Here is a 20171-nt window from a genome sequence, read left to right on the forward strand (position 1 = left end):
AGGAAGCAGCGCGCAGGGACCGGGGAGGGGGCGTGGCAGCAGAGGAGCGCGGTGACGCAAGGGGCGGGGGCGTGGCCTGCGTGAGCGTGCCGCGGGGAAGGACGCGGTAGCTGTAGCGGGGCGGCCGAGCCAGGTTCTGTGGCGCGCGGGGTGCCCGGTCCCTCCCCCGCCCCCCTCGGCTGCTCGCGGCCCCGGGCACAGCAGCGCGGCCGGGCCGGGAAGCTGTTGGGGCTCAGGAGCCGCCGGTATCCGCCCCGCCGTGGGGCTGGGCCCCCCGCGATGAAGTGACAGCGGGCGGCCCCCTGTGCCCGCGGGGAGGCGGTGGCGCTGCCGGCGCGGAGCCGAGCCGAGCCGAGCGGCCGCGCCATGAGCTACCAGCAGCAGCTGGCCAACTCGGCAGCCATCCGCGCCGAGATCCAGCGCTTCGAGTCCGTGCACCCCAACATCTACTCCGTCTACGAGCTGCTGGAGCGGGTGGACGAGCCGGCGCTGCAGGGCCAGCTCCGCGAGCATGTCATCGCCATCGAGGGTAAGGGGGCCGTGCCGGGCCGTGCCGTGCCGTGCCGTGCGTGGGGGGTGGGAGCTGGGATGGGACTGCGCCAGGGCCTTGCCTGCAGTGCCCGCAGGGGTGGATGCTGCTGTGCATGGTGGGGGTTGCTCTGGGGTCCTGCCTGCTGTGCTTGTGTGTGGACGCTGCCCTGCTTGGGGAGCTGCACCGGCGTCTCTGCCTGCAGTGCCCAGGCTGGTGGATGCTGCCCTGCAGGCTGGCTGTATTGGTGAGTGGGCTGCTTTGAGGCGCAAGAGCGGGGCTGGTTGGATCTGTCCCGTGCAGTGGATGCCGTTGCCCAGGGCAGGGCTGGGTTCTTCTTTACCGCTCTCTTCTCCGCATGGGATAGTGGGTCTGAGCAGAGGAGCAGCATAGATCTCCCACCTAGCTAAAGCTGAATTGTGCTGAGGCTTGAGACGGGGGAGCAGAGCACTGTGGAGTCAAGTTTCTAGGTGCTTGCAGATTACTGCCAGGATAGGGAGAATAGCGATCTTATTAGGCTAAGGGATGAGTCTTTCCTGCATTCGAGGGACTTGGTGCAAAGAATTCTTTGGCATTCAGTTCTGTTTGTGTAGTAAACTCTTATGCTATAAATTCTGATTTGGATATATTAAAGGGCAAGCAAGATCTGCCGCTGGTTTAAAAGACAACAGTATGTACAGTGTAAGGACATAGGTGTGGAGTCTTCATAGTAGAGAGAACCAGTTGTATTTCATAGATGTGTATATACATAAATTTAAAGGACATGTCTGAGTAGGACATGGATGTGCATGATTAAAAGTCCATTTCTGAAAACTCAGCTAAGAAACTTTTTCCTTAAATATGGTGATGCAGCTGTATGGGGATGCATTGGAGAAAAAACTGTATATGAAATAAGGAAGCTACTGTATCAAGGTCAAAAGTTGATGACCTGAATCAAATTTAGGGCAGTAATTACAGACTTTAGCAATAACTTTGAGTATTCTCTTTACTGTAGGGGACCTACTGAGTTATGACCTGTAGCTTTAACATATATGGTGGTCCTACCATTAATCTGAAGCAGAAATCAAGTTAGTAGAATAACATTTGGAATTGACATCTAGCTAAAATCATTCAGCTTGGGTATCTGATTTGTCTTTTTAAAGCATCCGTAATGAAAACCTTATAGGAATAGATGCTGTTGAAGCACAGTCATTTGAAAGACTCGATTACCCATCTGAGTGTTATGAAATACAATTTGGGTGGAGGCATACATATAATGTTACATAGTGAGTTAGCATTTGAATAGCATGATAGAGTTGACTAGCAAAACACAGAATGACAACAATGACCAATTTGATAAGAGACATAATTTGATCCAGTGATGCATGGGGGAGGGGGAAGGGTTCAAACAAACACATCATACTGCTGTGTTTGCTTTGTGGTGCTTGTAACTTACCTGAAATCATAGCATATGGTTGCCATTCTGCTTGATCCTGTTTCTGATTCCTCTCCTCTACTTTTCGTTGAAGGTAATGGAAACTTATTAACATATGTTGTTGAAAGAATGTAACACGAGCAACCACTTTTTTTGTTAGTACTATAATTTTTTCTCCTTCAGGGAGAGAAAATGCCCTGCTTTGGAATGTTTTCATTGGTAGGTAACATGAGTTATGAAGGTTATGCCTCATCTTCTGTAGATAAGATGCTCTGAATGTCCTGCTACAAACAAGTGCATATTCATCCTTCTAACAAGGTTTTAGATTAGAAGAGGCTTTCTATAATGCATCATTTTTTCCACTAATCTGTTGATCCATCTAGAGGGAATGTGAAATCAAACTGTGTGTATAGCTATCTGCATAGCATATGATTTATGTATGTATTGTGGTTTATCCCATGTTATCTATATCTGGCTCACTTCATATGAAAATCATTGAGATTTCTAATAAAACTAGGATGATGCATGGCAGTACTGATATTCTTCAAAAGCTGGGTCTAGGAGTTGATGAGTAAAAATTTCTCACAGCATTTTGTAGCTGTGTAACTTGCATAGGACAGTGAGTCAGGAAACCAGTAAAACTGACTCATGAGAAACATGAATGGAAAAAAAAGACATTTTAAAATCATGCTTATGTTCTGGAGGCTTCCCTGGTAACTGAGAATCTTGTGTGGCATTCTATTTAATCAACCATTGGATTATAACATTTAAGCTAACAAGCTCACTCTTCATTCATGTTCACTTTGCTTTAAAAGATACAGACATCTTCAGCGATAATTGATCAGATCTGCAGTAATTTCCTACAGTGTGTAAGATTACTATCCTCTATATTAGCTCAGCTTCTTTTGGTTATATAAGAAACAAATATCTGCACTTCTGTCTGAGCTTCATTGAATGTAGTGATATTTATGAAATATTGGTATATTCTGCAATGGGCCTTCCCCAAGAGAGTTGTCTTTCAAATTAGTTTGCAAGATTGACATATTTAAGTAAGTAACAAACAAAAAGTGGGAATATACTGTGTAACTTGCTGTGGTTTGTATACAACTCCATAGTTACTAGTAGTCATGTGAAATGTTGGGGGGGTAGTTACAGGAAAACTGATATATATGGCATGACAAATTTTGGTTAAAATGGAGTATAACTTATACCTTAGCAGATACAACCTCTGCAAATACTATATTTGCTGGATTTCTGATGTAGTCAGATTAAAACAGATTTCAAATCTAATAATTGAGTGAGACTTATTTTAATGAATTAAAAAATACATCATTCTGAGAAATCCCTAAATAAGTCATTCATCTAACAAATCCCTTCAAAATTAAGTACTGTAAATCTTTAATTTCAAAAGCTATTGTGACATTATTATTTTAACTTTAATACCTTTTAAAAGTGGGTTATGTCAGTGCAGCTGCTGGAACAAAAACTCTTGAAATACCTTGAAACTCAGCCAGTGACCCCATGTTACTTATGATTTTTTTGGTGTGATTTCTTTGCATTGATTTAGCCCTTGAGTTGTATTTAGTCCTATAGAAGTAAATGTATTTGGCAATCACCGAATGTGCCATCTCACTAAACCTATATTATAGTAAATTGCTTACCTTACATGATTCTCAAAGGTAGTGTTAAAGCATTACAAAAAATCTTGCTAATATTTGTGAACTTGTGCATATCTTTGCCTGAGTTATGACAATCCATAATGTCAGTTTCACTTTAGGTTCTTAGAGTTGCAATATTTGTGTTCAGTCACTGCTTGGAAATGTTTTGTTTAAAAACTATTTAATTAAAACTTGGACATTTTGTTGTTTTTGTATTTAATATATGTTGGCACAAGTCTGTGCCTCTGGCTTCAAGTTCAAACACCACCTAACTAACTGAAGTATAAAATGAGTTCTAATTTTCATTTGTTACACTTGAGATTTAATTAACCTATCAATATTTCTTAAATGTTACAAAACCCCAAGCAGTAACTGAAGAAAGTAATGTGTAGTATTCTTTGTGTACAGTGACTTAAAATAGGGTTGTTTTAAGTAATTTATCAAATATATCCTGAGATGCCCAAAATATTTGAGATTCAGTGTCTGAGTGTTATAGCAGGCATGTTGATGCCATTAAGTGAAAGATAATTAATGAAATTGGATCAGTTTTCATGTTCTTCTCTCCCCTGCTTTTATCAGTTCCAACTCGCATTTGATTATGAAAGCTTAACCATTGAATGGTGTATCTAGCATCAGTAATATTTTAGTAATTCTTGGCAGTATTATAGGACATCATTTAATGATCTGTGGTCTGTAATTAAACCATCATTACCTACTACACCAAACTTTGTTGTGGTACTTCTGGTTGCTGCACACAACATAACTGACAGCTTGAGTTACTTGGTCTAGGTTTTGTGTCTTATAATAAATCATTTCTAATTCTTCATCCACAGACACACTTTTTGCCATAATACAGCTCCTACAACCGTCAACACTGTTTCCTCAACATATCCTTCTGCAAACACACCTTTTCCAAATTTCCCCTGCCAATGCTATATATATAGCACAACTATTAATTGTTAATATTTGTAGTAGTCTGTGTTGGGTGGGGCTAATCTGGTAAAACACTGCTTCAGGTGGTGATCAGAATAGATTCCCCTTTATTGGAGAGAGTCAGGAACCAAGTGTGTGCAGGGGGTGGGTTAAACCTGCTTTTGCTCAAACACTAAAGGACTGGGGCTGAAAGATTAGCTTTAATTGACATCTGGAAAGGACATAAACTGTGTTTTCCCCCCTTCATTTGCTTCTTTAGGATGTATAGAAAGCCTAAAGGGTTTCTTTTTTTTGGGGCGGAGGGGAGGTGATGGGGTAAGGTAAGGGTATTTTTCTTGAAAATTTTTGGATATGTTAATTGGATAGCCTTCAGATTTGGGACACAGAGCAGGACCTTCACCAGAGTGTTCAGTGTGAATCTCTCTCCCTTTAATTGGAAGGGTGCAATAGCTAAAAGATTCAAAGATGTAATGTCTCCAGAATGATGGTTACTGAATTAAGTAACCAACTAAATTCTAGCAATTGTCTTAAAAATAATTATCCTCTGTATTGCTCATATGACTAGAGAAATAACATCTGTGTTTGAAAGTAGCTAAGACCTGAATTTCTAATTTAGGGGAGAGGGCAGGTAAGTTTTTTTTCTTTTTTTTCCCCAAAGGGCAGCTGCAAAGAGTCTTTTTTTTTTTTTTTTTTTTTTTTAATTTTTTTTTTTTTTTTTTTTAATGTATAAAATAGGTTGAAGCCCAATTTTAGTTTTCTTTTGCCAGGTCATCTTTAAACCTCCCATCCTACTACTTGTGGGTCAGTGCACCTGAAAGGTGGCATCTGACGCAACCTTTGGAGTGGGGGGGTGTGGATTGGGGGGAGGAAGGAATTTGGCTCTTAAAGCTGGTGAGCTCATCTCCACATGGCTGCTTTTAGCTCTGTTGTCCTTGATTTGAGAGCCCATTAATATTCCCACAACGGGAATAGTTCTAGTATATCAACACCAGGTGTGATGTGAGAATAATACAAAAAATAGGGACTAAATGGTAGAGAAGGAAAAACAGAACTGAGTTCTTGGAGTTGGAATTGCATTATTTTCCTGTGGTTACTAATTCGAAAACTAACATTATTGCATTCATAGCTGCAAGACACAAAGTAAACACCTGCCTACTCATAAAATAAACTTTACTTGGTATACCATAATGAGGTAGTAGCCTGTCCCAGATAGCATAGTTATTGCTGTTCTTCCTCTAAACTTCTACTCTGTCATGTGCCCCCTCATTCCCTATGAAAATGTGGTCATGGCTAAGTGATGATTAACACAATAGTGCATTAGCAATTTCTGTGCTTCCTTTTCACCTCTCCATCTAGTCAATCCTAATGTGCAATATTTTTAGTTTTTAGAAAACCTGACTTTGATGTGCTAATAAAAAATTCAATTTGAACGGTAACTCATTTTTCAAGATCAGAACTGGCATATGTAAGCTGCTATACTTAATGTGTGCCTCCTTATAGGCCTACAAAGACCTTATTACATCATCTTCTCTTTTTTTTTTGTTTGACTTTCCCTAAACACACACACTTAAGCAAAAAGGGTAATAGTATTTTAAGTTTTCTATGAGGTTGGACTTAGTTTATTAAGAGATCACTTTCCGTTCAGGGTGTCCTCCCATAACAGATAGGTTTCACTGCAACAGAGAATCTGTTGACCAGAGGCTGACTACAGGAAAAAGAATTGTACACGTGCTGGACTTAGGCCTGGTCTACCCTGGTGGGTGGGATTGATCTAAGTTATGGAACTTCAGCTATGTGAATAAAGTAGCTGAAGTCGACGTACTTTGATTGACTTACCATGGTGTCTTCATTACGGTGAGTTGATTGCTGCTGCTCCCCTGTCGACTCTGCCTGCACCTCTCGCCGATCTGGAGTACAGGAGTCGATGGGAGAGCGCTCGGGGGTCGATTTATCTCATCTAGACTAGTGTGATGGGGATCCTATAACTTGGTGAAAATACATGAAATCAAACTGGAAAAGAGCAAACATTGCTTGCAAGAAGGGCAGTTGTCTTAGTAAGTAAGACTATAACTTTGTATTAACTGTTTAATTGCTCAGTACTCGCCCTGTTAAAGTTACTGGTCTTGTGTAAGATTTATTTTTGACTAGTCGTTAGATACCCTATTCTTCAGTGCAGTGGCTCTCAACCTTTCAGGCGTCCGATTTGTCTAGCTTACAAAATCAGACCTAAAAAGACAAAAGTCACAGCACACTATTACTGAAAAGTTGCTTGTTTTTTTCATATTTATCCTACTATAAAATGAATTGGAATACAAATATTGTCCTTCCATATAGAGCAGCATAAACAAGCTGTCTGTATGAAATTGTAGTTTGTACTGACTTTGCTAGTGCTTTTTACGTAGCCTGTTGCAAACCTAGGTAAATCTCTAGATGAGTTGATGTAGTCACTGGAAGGCCTCCGTGTACCCCAGGGGTACATGTACCTCTAGTTGAGAACCATTGCTTTAGTGCAGCAGTTTTCAACCTGTGATTTGCAAACTATGTCTAAGATTTCCAAAGGGGTCCATACCTCCATTTGAAATTTTTTAGGGGCCTGCAAGTGAAAACAGGTTGAAAAAACACTGCTTTAGTGCAAGACCTTGCTGTGAGTCAGCAACATCATTAGAAAGCTGTCTGATATTATCTTTACCTCCTGAGGTTTCTTTGCTGACAAGTATTATGAAAATTTTTTTGCCTCAGGTATTGAAACCTTGAAATCAAATGGCAGAGGTCATTGAACCAAAGTTCATGGAAGGGGAAGACTCTAACCTGTTTCCCAGGTATATGGAATAACTTGCCCAAATGTGGCTCTTCAAATTGGATATTGAATGTGCTACTAAAATTGCTTGAGATATGTGTGGTTGCAAATACAGGTTCTGGGCTGACTTCTTTAGCTAGTGGAGAAACACCCATGTGCATGCAAGTGTACTTCATGTTTAAGAATCCTATTTAAATGAATTGTAGCTTGCCTGCAGTGCTACTCATGCTCCACACTCTATTTTTGGGCTGGATTGCTGTCATTACTTGAGCTGCTGCTGCTTCCCTTACCATACTGAATAATTTAAACACTTCTGTAGCCATGGAACTTTGTACTGAAATACTGTCAAATCTTGAGCTGGGGCTGGGTTGTTATTTAAATAAGATGTCTAAAGATCATCTGCTGTATATGTTTATAAAGTGCTGTTAAACTATGTCACAATGTGAATAAGTGTTAAAGGAAGCAGTGCAGGTGAGTGCCAATCAAATGTAATGTAGTGCAAAGGTTCTAGCCGCATGAGATGGGCGTGGACATTGCACATGTTTATCATTGAAATAATGAGCATGCAATGCAGATCAACCCAAACAAGTGACAGTAAAATCTTGATACCACATTGCCTAATATCCTGCCATGTTTTTGAGACACTCTGATAGATTTTTCTGAGGGTAAAAAAATTCAGGGCAATGTTTCATTTGCATGTGTATCATTATGCCTTAGTTACTATGTCTCAAGCTGTGTAGTGCTTTGAGCTGGTTTAAAAAAAACCCAAACCCCAGAAATCTAATAAATATAAAACAAAAGATTTTTAAGACTTAGTGTAAGGACTCTAAAGTCTGACAGCTTGGGACTGTCGCAGGTCTGGACATGTGTATCTATTTGGAAAGCTGGCAATCTCCCCTTTCCAAAAGCAAAGCACCTGTTTCTAGCTGCAAGAGAATGAATTTTAAAGATATTTCCAGTGACAAAAAAGCTGTTCCTAGCTCAGAGCTAAGTCTTGTCATAGTGGGCGTAATTTTTTGGGCAGTGCTGAGGGAGCCCTGATTCTGGCAAGACAATAAATATTTTTGAGAAGGGGAGGTTGAGGACTAAATGAACTTCAAATCTTAGAGTAAGTCCTGGGGAGCTGGGTTAGTAAGAGGGGGGTTCAAGTGAAGCAGTCAAAGGTGTAGGGTAAGTCTTAACACGTGAATCTTTTTCACAGATCTGATTTGTATGTAGTTCCTGTGTGTTTATGTAAAAAGACACTATGAGATTAATGGTGATTCGAAATAGAGATAGTGGTCTAAATATATGCATTTGTATACTATCAAGAGGTTAGAGCAAATCTGTATTAAAGCCATTTGTATATTGCCACTATGTGGGAACAGATTTGTGGTCTTGTATCCACAGTCTGTTTTGTCAAACTTAAAAGTAACACTTCCTTGTTTTGGTGGTATGATAGCATTAGTTCCTGATTGCACATTTGTTCAGCCCTCTCTACGCACATTTAGTTCTACTAGCTTCAGTCACATATAAATAGTTCATAATGCCCTGTATCAAAAAAGAAAAGGCATTCCTGCCAAATTAAGACTACAGTAGGTTTAAAAATCATGACAATACTAAAAATTAAATAGTCTCAATTGCTTGGTTTCGTTCTTATCTGGTGGAGGATACATTCTGCTAAGAGTTGAATTATATAGTAATATGGTCTTAATTGTTTGGGATATGTCTTTCTAAAGGTAGAATTTTGTTTGCTTTATTCTAGCTAACAAAAAATTACTGTAGAAATTTGTAGCTGCTTTTCCTCCTGCTTCTAAGAGGACATTAAATTGATACCATTGTCATAATATCAGATGCTTAGTGAAGGAGTGGGTATAGCTGATTAAAAATACAATGCTGTGAACCAGTGATAATAGTCTGTTCTCGAGCCAGAAATGGACATTTTACTATTAACTGCTGATAATGACCTCTGTTTTCTTAAAGCAAAGAAATAAAATAAGAGATGCTCTTGCAATGAATTATTCTGATATCTTCAGTCAATCGTGTTATGAGGATTTAGTGGATTTTTCAAGGGAGTGTGCAGGCTTCCCCTGCCTTTTTGTTTGGGAGCATTTGTGTATGTCTGTATGGAATGATAACACAGCATAAATTAGAAGTTCACACTGCAATGTGTATAAAACCATTGTTTTAATTTCTTTTTAAATTAACAAATAAGTCTTATACACTCAGTAATCGGTGTACATGCAGTAAAGAAAATCGGGCTCAAGCTTTAAAATCAGATTTGGACAGATCTTGTGCACTTAAAGTGAATACACACATACTGTAACAAGCAGCTCTGTTTTTTAATACATTGAGATCAAAGCTATCTTTACACTGCCTCACAATTGAGACTGGGGGTGTGAATAGCAGTGTGCACCAAAGCAGAGTGTACCTTTTGAAGAGGATGGCAGTAATGAGAACTAGGAACCTTTTAGTTTACGCCCACAGGATCCACATGCTGGCAGGGGTTACAGTGCAGCGCTTTAGTGTACTCTGCTATTTACAGCTCTGTAGTTTCAACTGCGGGGCAGTGTCATAGCTGACTATTAATGTTGGGTGCTCAATCTGAGCCATGCTAAAGGGCTTGACTTTTTTTCTTTCCAGGTAGTGGGTGTCCCCCAGGAGTCTGTACTAGGCCCAGTCCTTTTCAACATATTCATCAATGATCTGGAAAAAGGGGTCAACAGTGAGGTGGCAAAGTTTGCAGATATAAAACTACTCAAGATAGTTAAGACCCAGGCAGACTGCAAAGAGCTACAAAAGGATCTCTCAGAACTGGGTGACTGGGCAAAAGAATGACAGATGAAATTCACTGTTGATAAATGCAAAGTAATGCACATTGGAAAACATAATCCCAACTATATATACAAAATGATCTAAATTAGCTGTTACCACTCAAGAAAGATCTTGATGTCATTGTGGATAGGTCTCAGACATCCCCTCAATGTGCGGTGGTGGTCAAAAAAGCAAACAGAATGTTGGTGTAACCCTTCTGCCCCTCTGAGTTGGCAGCAACAAGGGCCGGGTTCAGTATCCAGGGGTTCCGTTTCAGTAACACAATGCATAACCGGCTCGAGCCCCCACCCAGTGACCTGGGACACTCACATACCACACTCCCCTGGGCGCCTCTAGGAGGCAATACTTCCCCTCTCGCAAGCACGGAGTCTGAGTGTAGCAAAATCTTTTTAATAAAGGAAGAAATCAATGCGGCATCCCATTGGAGAAACACCACAAGCAGGGTTATAACACAAACCATAAACAAAAACCCACCTCCAAATATGTTTGGCACTGTCCTTTTTCCCCTTAGGGTTTTAAGTCCAATCACTCCAAAGTCCAACAACCCAAAAGTCTCTGGTCAGTGCCACCCCAGAGTTTGAGAGTTTATCTGTAGAGGTCCCTCCCCTCAGCCTGGGTAGAAAGAGGCACCTTACATGGTCCGGGGCCAACTGCCCTGCCTCTCCGTGGGTTCTGCTTCCGCCTTCTCCACGAACTGCTCCGCTTCACCAGCCGCTCCACTCTGCTCCTCCAGCCATCCTCAGAAACTGCTCCGCTCCACCGGCTGCTCTCCTCCATGAGCTGCTCCAGTTCTCGGCTCCGCTCACTCTGAGGGCCGCTCCACCCGTCCCACAGCTACTCCGCTCTGCCAGCCGCTCCGCTGCCACCAGCTGTCCCGTGATCCGCTCCAGCTGTCCCCGCAACTGCTCCACTCCGCCAGCCGCTCTGTTCCACATTATATCTTCAGGCTCCCCTACTAGTTAGCAGAGTACTCAGTGCTCTCAGCTCAATAATTTCAGCTCTTATAGTGATTTCAACTCTTAGTGATCTCAGCTCTTAGTAGGGGAGCCCCAGTGCTAGTGCACCATTAGCCCAAAGTGAGTTCAGCTCAGTAACCTGTATATAGATTCTTGAGGGAATAAAAAAATCAATTCTGACATTTCACAGTGGAGAGAGGAGGAGGTGGAACTGGTGCTTCTGGCTCCACAAGGAGACTGCACCACCAGGCACAGATACCTGTCCCCAACCTCTCTCTCCCCTCACTGGGTTTTGGAACCCATGTCCCTTGTCTAGCGAGTACTACCCAACTGAGGGTGAGTCATTTGTCACCAAGCAGTCCCACAGCTCGGCAGTCTGGGATAGGGTAGGTGTGCCTATGCAAATACACTCTCTGAAATTCTTTCCACCAGATGTCAGGGTAGATCTTATCCTGACTCTTCTTACATTGGGAATCATTGAGAAAGGGGTAGATAAGACAGAAAATATCATATTGCTTCTATAAAAAATCTATGGTACACCCACATCTTGAATACTGCATGCAGATGTGGTCGCCTCATCTCAAAAAAATATAGTGGGCTTGGAAAAGGTTCAGAAAAGGGCAACAAAAATGATTAGGGGTATGGAACGGCTGACGTATGAGGAGAGATTAATAAAATTGGGACTTTTCAGCTTGGAAGAGAGATGACTGTGGGGGGATATAATAGAGCTCTATACAACCATGACTGGCATGGAGGAAGTAAATAAGGAAGTGTTATTTACTCCTTCTCACAACACACAAACAATGGGCCACCAAATGAAATTAATAGGCAGCAGGTTTAAAACAAACAAAAGGAAGGTGTTTTTTTTTTTACACAATGCATAGTCAACCTGTGGAACTCCTTGCCAGAGGATGTTGTGAAGGCCAGGACTATAACAGGGCTCAAAAAAGAACTAGATAAATTCATGGACGATAGATCCATCAATGGCTATTAGCCTCTGTTGACCAGAAGCTGGGAATAGATGACGGGATGGATCACTTGATTATCTGTTCTGTTCATTCTCTCTGGGGCACCTGGCATTGACCACTGTTGGAACACAGGATACTGGGCTAGATGGACCTTTGATTTGACCCAGTATGGCCGTTCTTATGTTCTTAAAATCAGGCACCTTTGTTGAGCACTTAGAATCACTCTTCACTTCCAAAATTACTGTCTCAATGGTTATTTTTATCTTAATCATCTTTTTTTTTTTTTTAGGTAGTAAAGGATTAAAAGCTGTTCTCATGTCCACTTCTCCTTTTTTAAAAAAAAGGATTTAATTCTTTTCACCGCTTGGAAATGGTCATAATACTTAAGGCTATTTAATATTTGAAAATCCTTTGTAATTTGTCTTTGACATCCTTGTAAAATGAGTATTAGCTTCAGTTTCTGGATGAAGAAACATAACCACTAGAGTTCCTTGAGGTTACAGGCACAAGTAAGAGTTCTTGGTCCCTTGCTCAGGTTTCACCTCTCTCTCAATTAACAGCTGTCCTGTCTTTGTGATACAACATTTTGCCTGATGTGAAGTCCCATAGGCAGAATTCTTAGTGGATAAAAGTTTAAACTCACGATGCTGAAATTGCTACCAAGGGATGACGGGTTCTTGCCAGCAGTTAGTCTGAGTTGTAACAAACCATGATGAAGCAATCTAAAAATAATGTTTTCAGTGTTTGAGTTCTTGGTACCTTAAACGTTTTTATGCTTGGGTATCTGCTGGTCAGGATATTTCACCTCAGTAGAGATGCTTAAGGCTCTTTTCCTGTTCCTTCTTTGAATTCAGGCTCAATGCTGGAGTGCTGCAACACTTCACTCTGATGTCTGATCTCCCTGCCAGTTTACTTGGCCTTAATCTGAGAGCTACTCTAGGGTCACTGCTTTTCACAACAGAGTTGGAAAATGTACATATTTCACCTCTCAAACTGCTGGGAACTAACTATGCATTTTCAGTCATTGAAACCTGTGGACATTTTTCTAAAAGCAGCCTGAAGATGCTGGTTACTAAATCTGCCTTCCTGCTGACTCTGTCAAATGGTGTTGTTTCATTGAGAGGAGCCATTTCCACTCTGGTCTGTCTTCTGCTAGTGAATTTACAGTTAAAAAAAAACAAAAAAAAAACCCTTCAGGTAGGGAAGACATCCTGGAACTACCCTTATATCATCTAGGTATTTCCTTCACGTTGTAGTTTATTTTATGAAACAGGGCTTAGAAAAGAGTATTGCATGAAGAAACCACACCACTTTTCCTTTTCATGCTCCATATAACTCAAGAATGAGACATTCTCTTCTCATCAGTACTGGTTATCAGTGTTATTTAAGACAAAATGTTGTTTTCTTAATTTGATATATTGCCTTTCCTTTAACATTAAACTGATATCCATATAGCCTATATGGAGAAAGTATTTACATCGGTTTAACTTCATCAGCAGTAGATCATCCAGGTTTTCAACAGTACATTTAATCATGATACCTCATTCATCCTGACCTTCATAGACACAATTTTAACAAAATATGAAGCTTCTAGATGTGTGAAACCTGGAAGCTACTTTAATTCCTAGTTAAAATGTCAAACCTCTGTTTCATGTGAGTGACTAGCTCACCTGATGTTGGCCTGCTCCAAATATCAGACCTTCTCCGAATTTTTATAAGTAGTATACATTAGGGATAGTTTCACTTACCTAAAGATCCACTTCTCTGTCCTTAGTTCTTAAGCTCAGGTTTTGTCTACACTGTTAAAAATAAAATGCCCATGGCAGCAAGTCTCAGAGGCTGGGTCAACTGACTTGGACTTGTGCTACAGGGCTAAAAATAGTAGTGTAGATGTTCCCACCCAGCCTGAATGGGAACAACATAGATGGAAGCTTTGGGACTCTCTGCTGCTGTGTTTGTGATGTTGATGTACCCTCAGATTTCTGTCACTGGACTTCTTTACTTTCATGTTTGTTTGCTCATAGCTGGTGGACAAGACTTCTCGGAAAACTGCAGCTCCAGGGTGCTGGTTCAAGTCCTTACCACAACCTTCTTGCAGTGGATGACTCACTACTTCTTGATTAGCTGTGAATTGATATAAACCTATTGGGAGTCCTGTGCATTATAGAACCCTTATATCTGTCCTTGAAAAGATGGAAATCTGGTTAACCAAAAAAAAATCTATTTTTTACCTTTTTACTTTAAGCTCAAATACTAGAAGGTGAAATTGGCTTTAAAGTCATTCTACAAAAGACCAGAGTGGATAAAGTCTATTAACATCAGTTGTATTTCAGGAGATATTAAAATGTTTGAGGGCCTCCAATATTTGTTTGTAACAGATCAAGCACAAAAATAATCCAATAAAATGACTCCTGGAAGCATTAAAGTGTATTTTGCAGGGTATTCTTACTCTTGAACTCAGAAGCCTACAGCTCTGTCCAATGAGAATTGCAGTGCAATCTCTTAAATGGCAGTTACTTTAACAGGCACTTAAAGAAATTTTCTGCTTGGCTAATGCAGCTTTCTTGCTTCCCTGGGTTGAAAACAAGCAACGGATTAAATTCACCAAAAACCTTTATTTTTTTTTTTCATTTTTCTTGAGATAACTTGTTGCCTAGTCTTTTTCATTCACTAGGAACTACTGCTTGCTACTTCCCACAAGTAATGGCCAGACCACTGGATAAGCAGATAGGAGAGTAATAGGTGACTTGTCTCTCTTTCTTAAATGGATGATATCCACTGTTCCAGCAGAACCTCATTATATTTTTTTAAAAATTGTATGATCTCTACAAGTTAATAGAATTCTAGCTTTATCATCTATAATACTGGTATTGATATCCTTGACCTAGTAATTAAAAAACCTGCTGGTTTTGGATGTCACTTTTGTCAGGGTAAGGCTGCAGCAGTTCAACAGAATGAACTTAAGTGCCTCATGGTAGAATGAGAAGAGCCTAGTAGATGAGTTATAGCTAAAGCAGTGCTTGTCTTCCATTTTGATAATGAAGTTGCTTCCTTTAATTTTTTTTAATATAGCACCAAAACAATTCTAGCATGGTTGAACTTAAGTTGAATAAGGTGTGCACTTAATATGATGGGATGTGTAGTAATGGAATATCTAGCATATTGTAAGTGGACTGTGAGGGACAAGGTTGAAGACAGCATACTTCAACTAGCCAGATGAATGTGATTCCAACTGCTCTGCCTTGGATGGGACTGTTAAAAATTAAACATTTGTGAACCATCATTTTTACACAGCTCAGAATCCTGCTGTCTGACTGGATTTTTCCTTCATTCAGCCCACTTTACAAGTAAATGTTTTCCATGAGTCCTTTATCTTCAGATGCACATGTAGTATGTCTGCTAATAGATTCTACAAGATGAGTTGTAACGGTGCAATATTGTAATTCCACAATTAGACCAGAAGTTTACAGATTAGCTTTATTGCCATCTCAGTCAACTTTTGTATGTCTTCCCATTAAGTTTAGCTTTACAAAGGACTGAGCTTTATCTCATGTCCTAAATCTTTGCTCCTCCAAAATTAAATGCTAAGCACTATAATGGGAAAGGTCTACTTATCTTAATCTCATAGTAAAACTATGGAAAAAATTGCTCACTGTGGGGATGGTAAGCTTGCACTGAATCTTAACTGTAAAACACCATATGTAAAATATTGTACATGCAAGAGATGTGTGCTATAAAAAGGATTTTTTTATCAGTTGTAGATCTTGAGCATTTTTGCTGCCTTAAGCGTCAAAAATTAAGTATCATGTGCACAGTTGGATCACAATGGTAAATTACCCATTGATAAACTAAATAAATATGAACAGATTTTTTTTTTTTTAAAAAGCAACTGAATGTGTGGTAGTCTTAATTACATCTGGAAGTTTTCTGCTTTCCGTCAGTTTACATACACTTTTTCAAATGCCTTAGCTTATTCTAAGTAGATTTCTTTTGATATGGACATGGCATTCTTGGATTTCAAGCTGCTAGTTTGGAATTTAGATGAAAATCTTAAGTGTCTAACTTCAAAATATAAGGAGAAAAATATTGATGTACTTAAATGAAATGTAGTGAAATTTGTAGGAAGAGTAATTTTGATCTTAATTGGTGTTTCCATTAGTGGAGAGAAAAGGCAGTCATATCCGCTGGGGTTATAGTGTTAGAAAAACACGGTTTAAGATTTAATATTTTTGTGAATTTATCAGTGGAAAGAGGAATTCTCCATATTGCCACCAATAACAGTCCCTGGTTAGTACTGTATCTGTGAGACATCTCTCCAAAACTCTATTGGTTGAGTTCAAGACAGCCTTGAAATGAATGGAAACAGGAGCTATGACACTTACAAGCAGAGGATTAACCTATCAAACAGGATTAACTGTTTACTCTGAGTTTCTGCAAAAGAATGCCATACAAATAGCTTACATAATGCTCTTAACAAGGAGTATCAACCTCACCCCCTCCCTGTGATGACCCAGACTTAACTACTTCCTTCTCCTTTCCTTTCCCTTTTCCCATTGCTTAATTTCAGTAAGCCACTTTACCAAATACCAGAAATAAACATATAAGATCAATAGTAAGGTATGTCATTTTAGCTTGTCTTTTATTAGCTTTTTTGCTTTCATAGAAGGATAAGGAATATAATCCTAGCATATTAACAAAAGAATATTTTTGTTTGGTGTTACTCTTGTTCTTCATTTAAAAAACAAGCAGACCTTGAGACCAATAAAAGGAGGAGAATGGCATTTCGACTGTACTTCAGTAAATGTGTTAGTTGTTTGAGCTGTTTAAATTTCGCTTTCAACTTGCTCATTTTATAACTACAAGTGAAGTTTTCTAACTGTCCTTAACTCATGCTGGGTTTTGTCCATGTGCATTATCACCAGTAGGGTGATGGGTAGACAGTGCCTTGAGTTACAGCTGTACATACCTCTCATTTGGCTTTATGGTAATTCAGGTTTTAGAGAAGATTATTTGACTTACCCCAGCAGTGTAGACAAGGCCTCAGTCTACGTAAGTTATGCTTCTCTAGCTACACGAATAACATAGCTGGAGTTGACGTAGCTTAGGTCAACTTAATGCAGTGTCTTCACCGCGCTGTGTTGATGGGAGATGCTCTCCCATTGACTTACCTTACTTTTCCATGGGGCGGGGACTGGAGTACCAGAGTTGACTGGAGAGCACTCCGCTGTCGATTTAGCAGGTCTTCTCTAGACCCATTCAATTGACAACTTCTGCACTGATTGCAACAGTGCTGGTCTTCCCGGTAGTGAAGACAAGCCCTTAGTATGCGGAGGAGAACCCAGTCTGACTTACTCTTTGTACTGTCTTTGTACTTGTGGGTTTAGTTTAACACAGCCTTTGGATTTTTTGTTGGAACGCTTCTTTTATGAACAAGAGCTGTAATGTTTAATTTTCCAACTACTTCTTTTGGGCTGCAAATCCATGGTAAAACTACAGAGCAGGAATCTTTCAAAGTTGCAGGTTCATGCAGTGTATGAGGTGCTGTCTGCTCTATTCTTGTGAGCCAGTAGGCTGCTGACACATAAATGTGGGACTTCTATTGTTCTATCTCCCACAAGCATGAAGCTAGTAAGGCAAAGGGAGTGACATAGCATGTCAGCCAAAAGAAAACAAGTCTAAATTTAGGCCTTACAGAAACCCTGTTAGAGCTCGCCGGCGGAAACCCAAAGGAAGCCTCAAGTGTGAAACTTCTTTTCTGGTTTTGCAACCACACTTTAATAATGCAAATTGAACTACCCGCTAAAATCAGATACGCTCACTTAAATATAAATAGTTGAATATATAAATACTTAGCTTCCCAAATGTTGGGGTCAGACCCTTTGATAAATGTGAATCAAAAGCAAGGCTCTCTAAACATGCAGTCTATGGCAGCTTTGTCTTGCCGTAAATTTCCAGTGGGGCTGGAGGGGTTAGCGACCCCAATGAATCTTATAAGGCTTATGGGGGTGGCATGTGAACCGGTGTTGGGAGCAAACATCATTTGGGAAGCAGCTGACAGGCATGCTGGGGTAGCACTTAGGATACCATCCTTTGAGTCCAACAATGCTTTGCTCAACCTTGAATTGCTCTGGCAAGAATTCCTTGATACTGCTATCAAACAGCTTGCAGTTCATATAGTCTAGCACCGTGATACTCAGACCTCAGTAGTACAGGAGCCAAATTAGTGATCAGCATTACCCAAAAGATCCACAGAAGTGTGAATTCATTGTTTCATTTACTATATATATTAAAGGTCTGTCAAATGATTAAAAAATCACAATTAATTATGAGATTAAAATCATGATTGATCGCAGTTTTAATTGCACTGTTAAACAATAATGGAATACCAATTTAAATTTGGCGTGGAAGCTTGTCCTCTGGAATGGTGGTTGAAGCATGAAGGGGCATGTGAATATTAACATATCTGGCATGTAAATACATTGCAATGCCGGCTACAACGGTGCCATGCAAATGCCTGTTCTCACTTTCAGGTGACATTGTAAATAAGAAGCAGGCAATATTATCTGCATTAAATGTAAACAAACTTGTTTGTCTTTGTGATTGGCTGCACAAGAAGTAAAACTGAGTGGACTTTGTTTTGTTTGAGTGCAGTTATGTAAAAAATTCTATATTTTTAAGTTGCACTTTCAGGATAAAGAGAGTGCACAAAAGTATGTGTATGAGGTGAACTGAAAAATATTTCTTTTTTACAATTCAAATATTTTGAGCACCGTACACTCTCTATTCTGTGTTGTAATGAAAATCAGTATATTTGAACAGGTAGAACATCCCAAATATTTATAATATATTTAAATTGGCATTCTGTTATTGTTTAATAGTGCAATTAAAACTGCAATTAATCACAACTATTTTTAAAATCTAGTTAATTTGTTTTGCATTAATCGCTTGTGCTAACTGTGATTAACAGCCTTGTATATTATTCTCACACCAAAATGACTGGCCTATCATCATCATCAACTACAATTGGTTAATAACATAATAAAAGCATCTAGATTGGTTAATTAAATCATAGTGTTTTAATATCATGTGCTGCAGAGAGCCACAGGAGACGCATTAAAGAGCCACTTGTGGCTCATGATTCTCCGACTGAGTATCACTGGCCTAGCACTTGCCCAGTGTAGTGAATGGCACTAGGTAACTGGATGCCAGCATCTGGTTTGGAAATCACTATTTCTGTTAGCTACCTGTGGTGGCATTTGTATAATGTTGCTATAAAATAGTTTACCTGTTCATGTCACTTTCTGGCCTAAGGCTGGCAGGAAGACATTTAGAATGAACTGAGAATGATTCAAGCAAAGCTCAGGATCCTGAACACCCTGATGTGTGACAGTGTCCCAGAGGCTGCTTTTCTTTGTCTTTCACACTATTAAATAGTGCTGAGACCAAATGCTTGCAAATGTGCTATATTAAGCAAGTAAGCAGATGTCTGTGGCGAGAGGCATATGTGATTTTTGTGACTAGTTCAGCTGATGGATTCTTGGGCTTATGGCATTCACTGTAGCTCTGGACACAAAAAAAACAGTTGGGTTTTAGGCATATCTTCTCATATGGGGTGGATTGTGAAGTTCAAGAACATGAAGAGATTAGGGACATGCTGGGAATTGAGTGCCCAGGACACTATGACTTGCTGTTGGACTTGAAAGCCAGTACTGGAGCAAAGAAACTGGCAGACAAGGGATTTTTTCTCTCTCAGATTCCCAAACTATTTCCAGATGGATAAATAAGTAGCATCTGGGGGTGCTAAAAAACAATGATCTAGGCAAAGTTAATAATCTGCCACCTTTTTAACATGATATTGTGCTTCAGCAGTACACCCAGCTCCAAGATATTGGTCTGAAATTGCCTTTCTTTAAACAGTCATTACCATAATATTTGAGTACCTGTCTAACATTATCAAGTTCTCCTACCTCATGGGTGTATTAAGGAGATATGAAAAAACAAGACACAAAGAGTTTGTGACTTGCCAAAGATTGCAGACAGAATGGCAGAGTTGAATTGGGGCTTCCAGAATCCCAGTCTCGCACCTTAACAAAAGACCATCC

At 40.0% G+C, this 20171-nt stretch overlaps 1 protein-coding gene across 1 annotated transcript in view; it reads left to right on the forward strand.

The window, feature by feature from the left end:
* Nucleotides 1-335: 335 nt before the first annotated feature.
* AGAP1 (ArfGAP with GTPase domain, ankyrin repeat and PH domain 1) overlaps nucleotides 336-20171 on the forward strand; it is a 653532-nt gene continuing 633696 nt past the window's right edge. Inside the window, 1 exon segment of the mRNA XM_030579564.1 lies at nucleotides 336-529. Within this exon segment, the coding sequence (XP_030435424.1) occupies nucleotides 367-529 (163 nt within the window). The 5' untranslated portion in view covers nucleotides 336-366.

The sequence above is a fragment of the Gopherus evgoodei genome, chromosome 11 (genome assembly GCF_007399415.2).
Source record: "Gopherus evgoodei ecotype Sinaloan lineage chromosome 11, rGopEvg1_v1.p, whole genome shotgun sequence".
Taxonomy (NCBI): domain Eukaryota; kingdom Metazoa; phylum Chordata; order Testudines; family Testudinidae; genus Gopherus; species Gopherus evgoodei.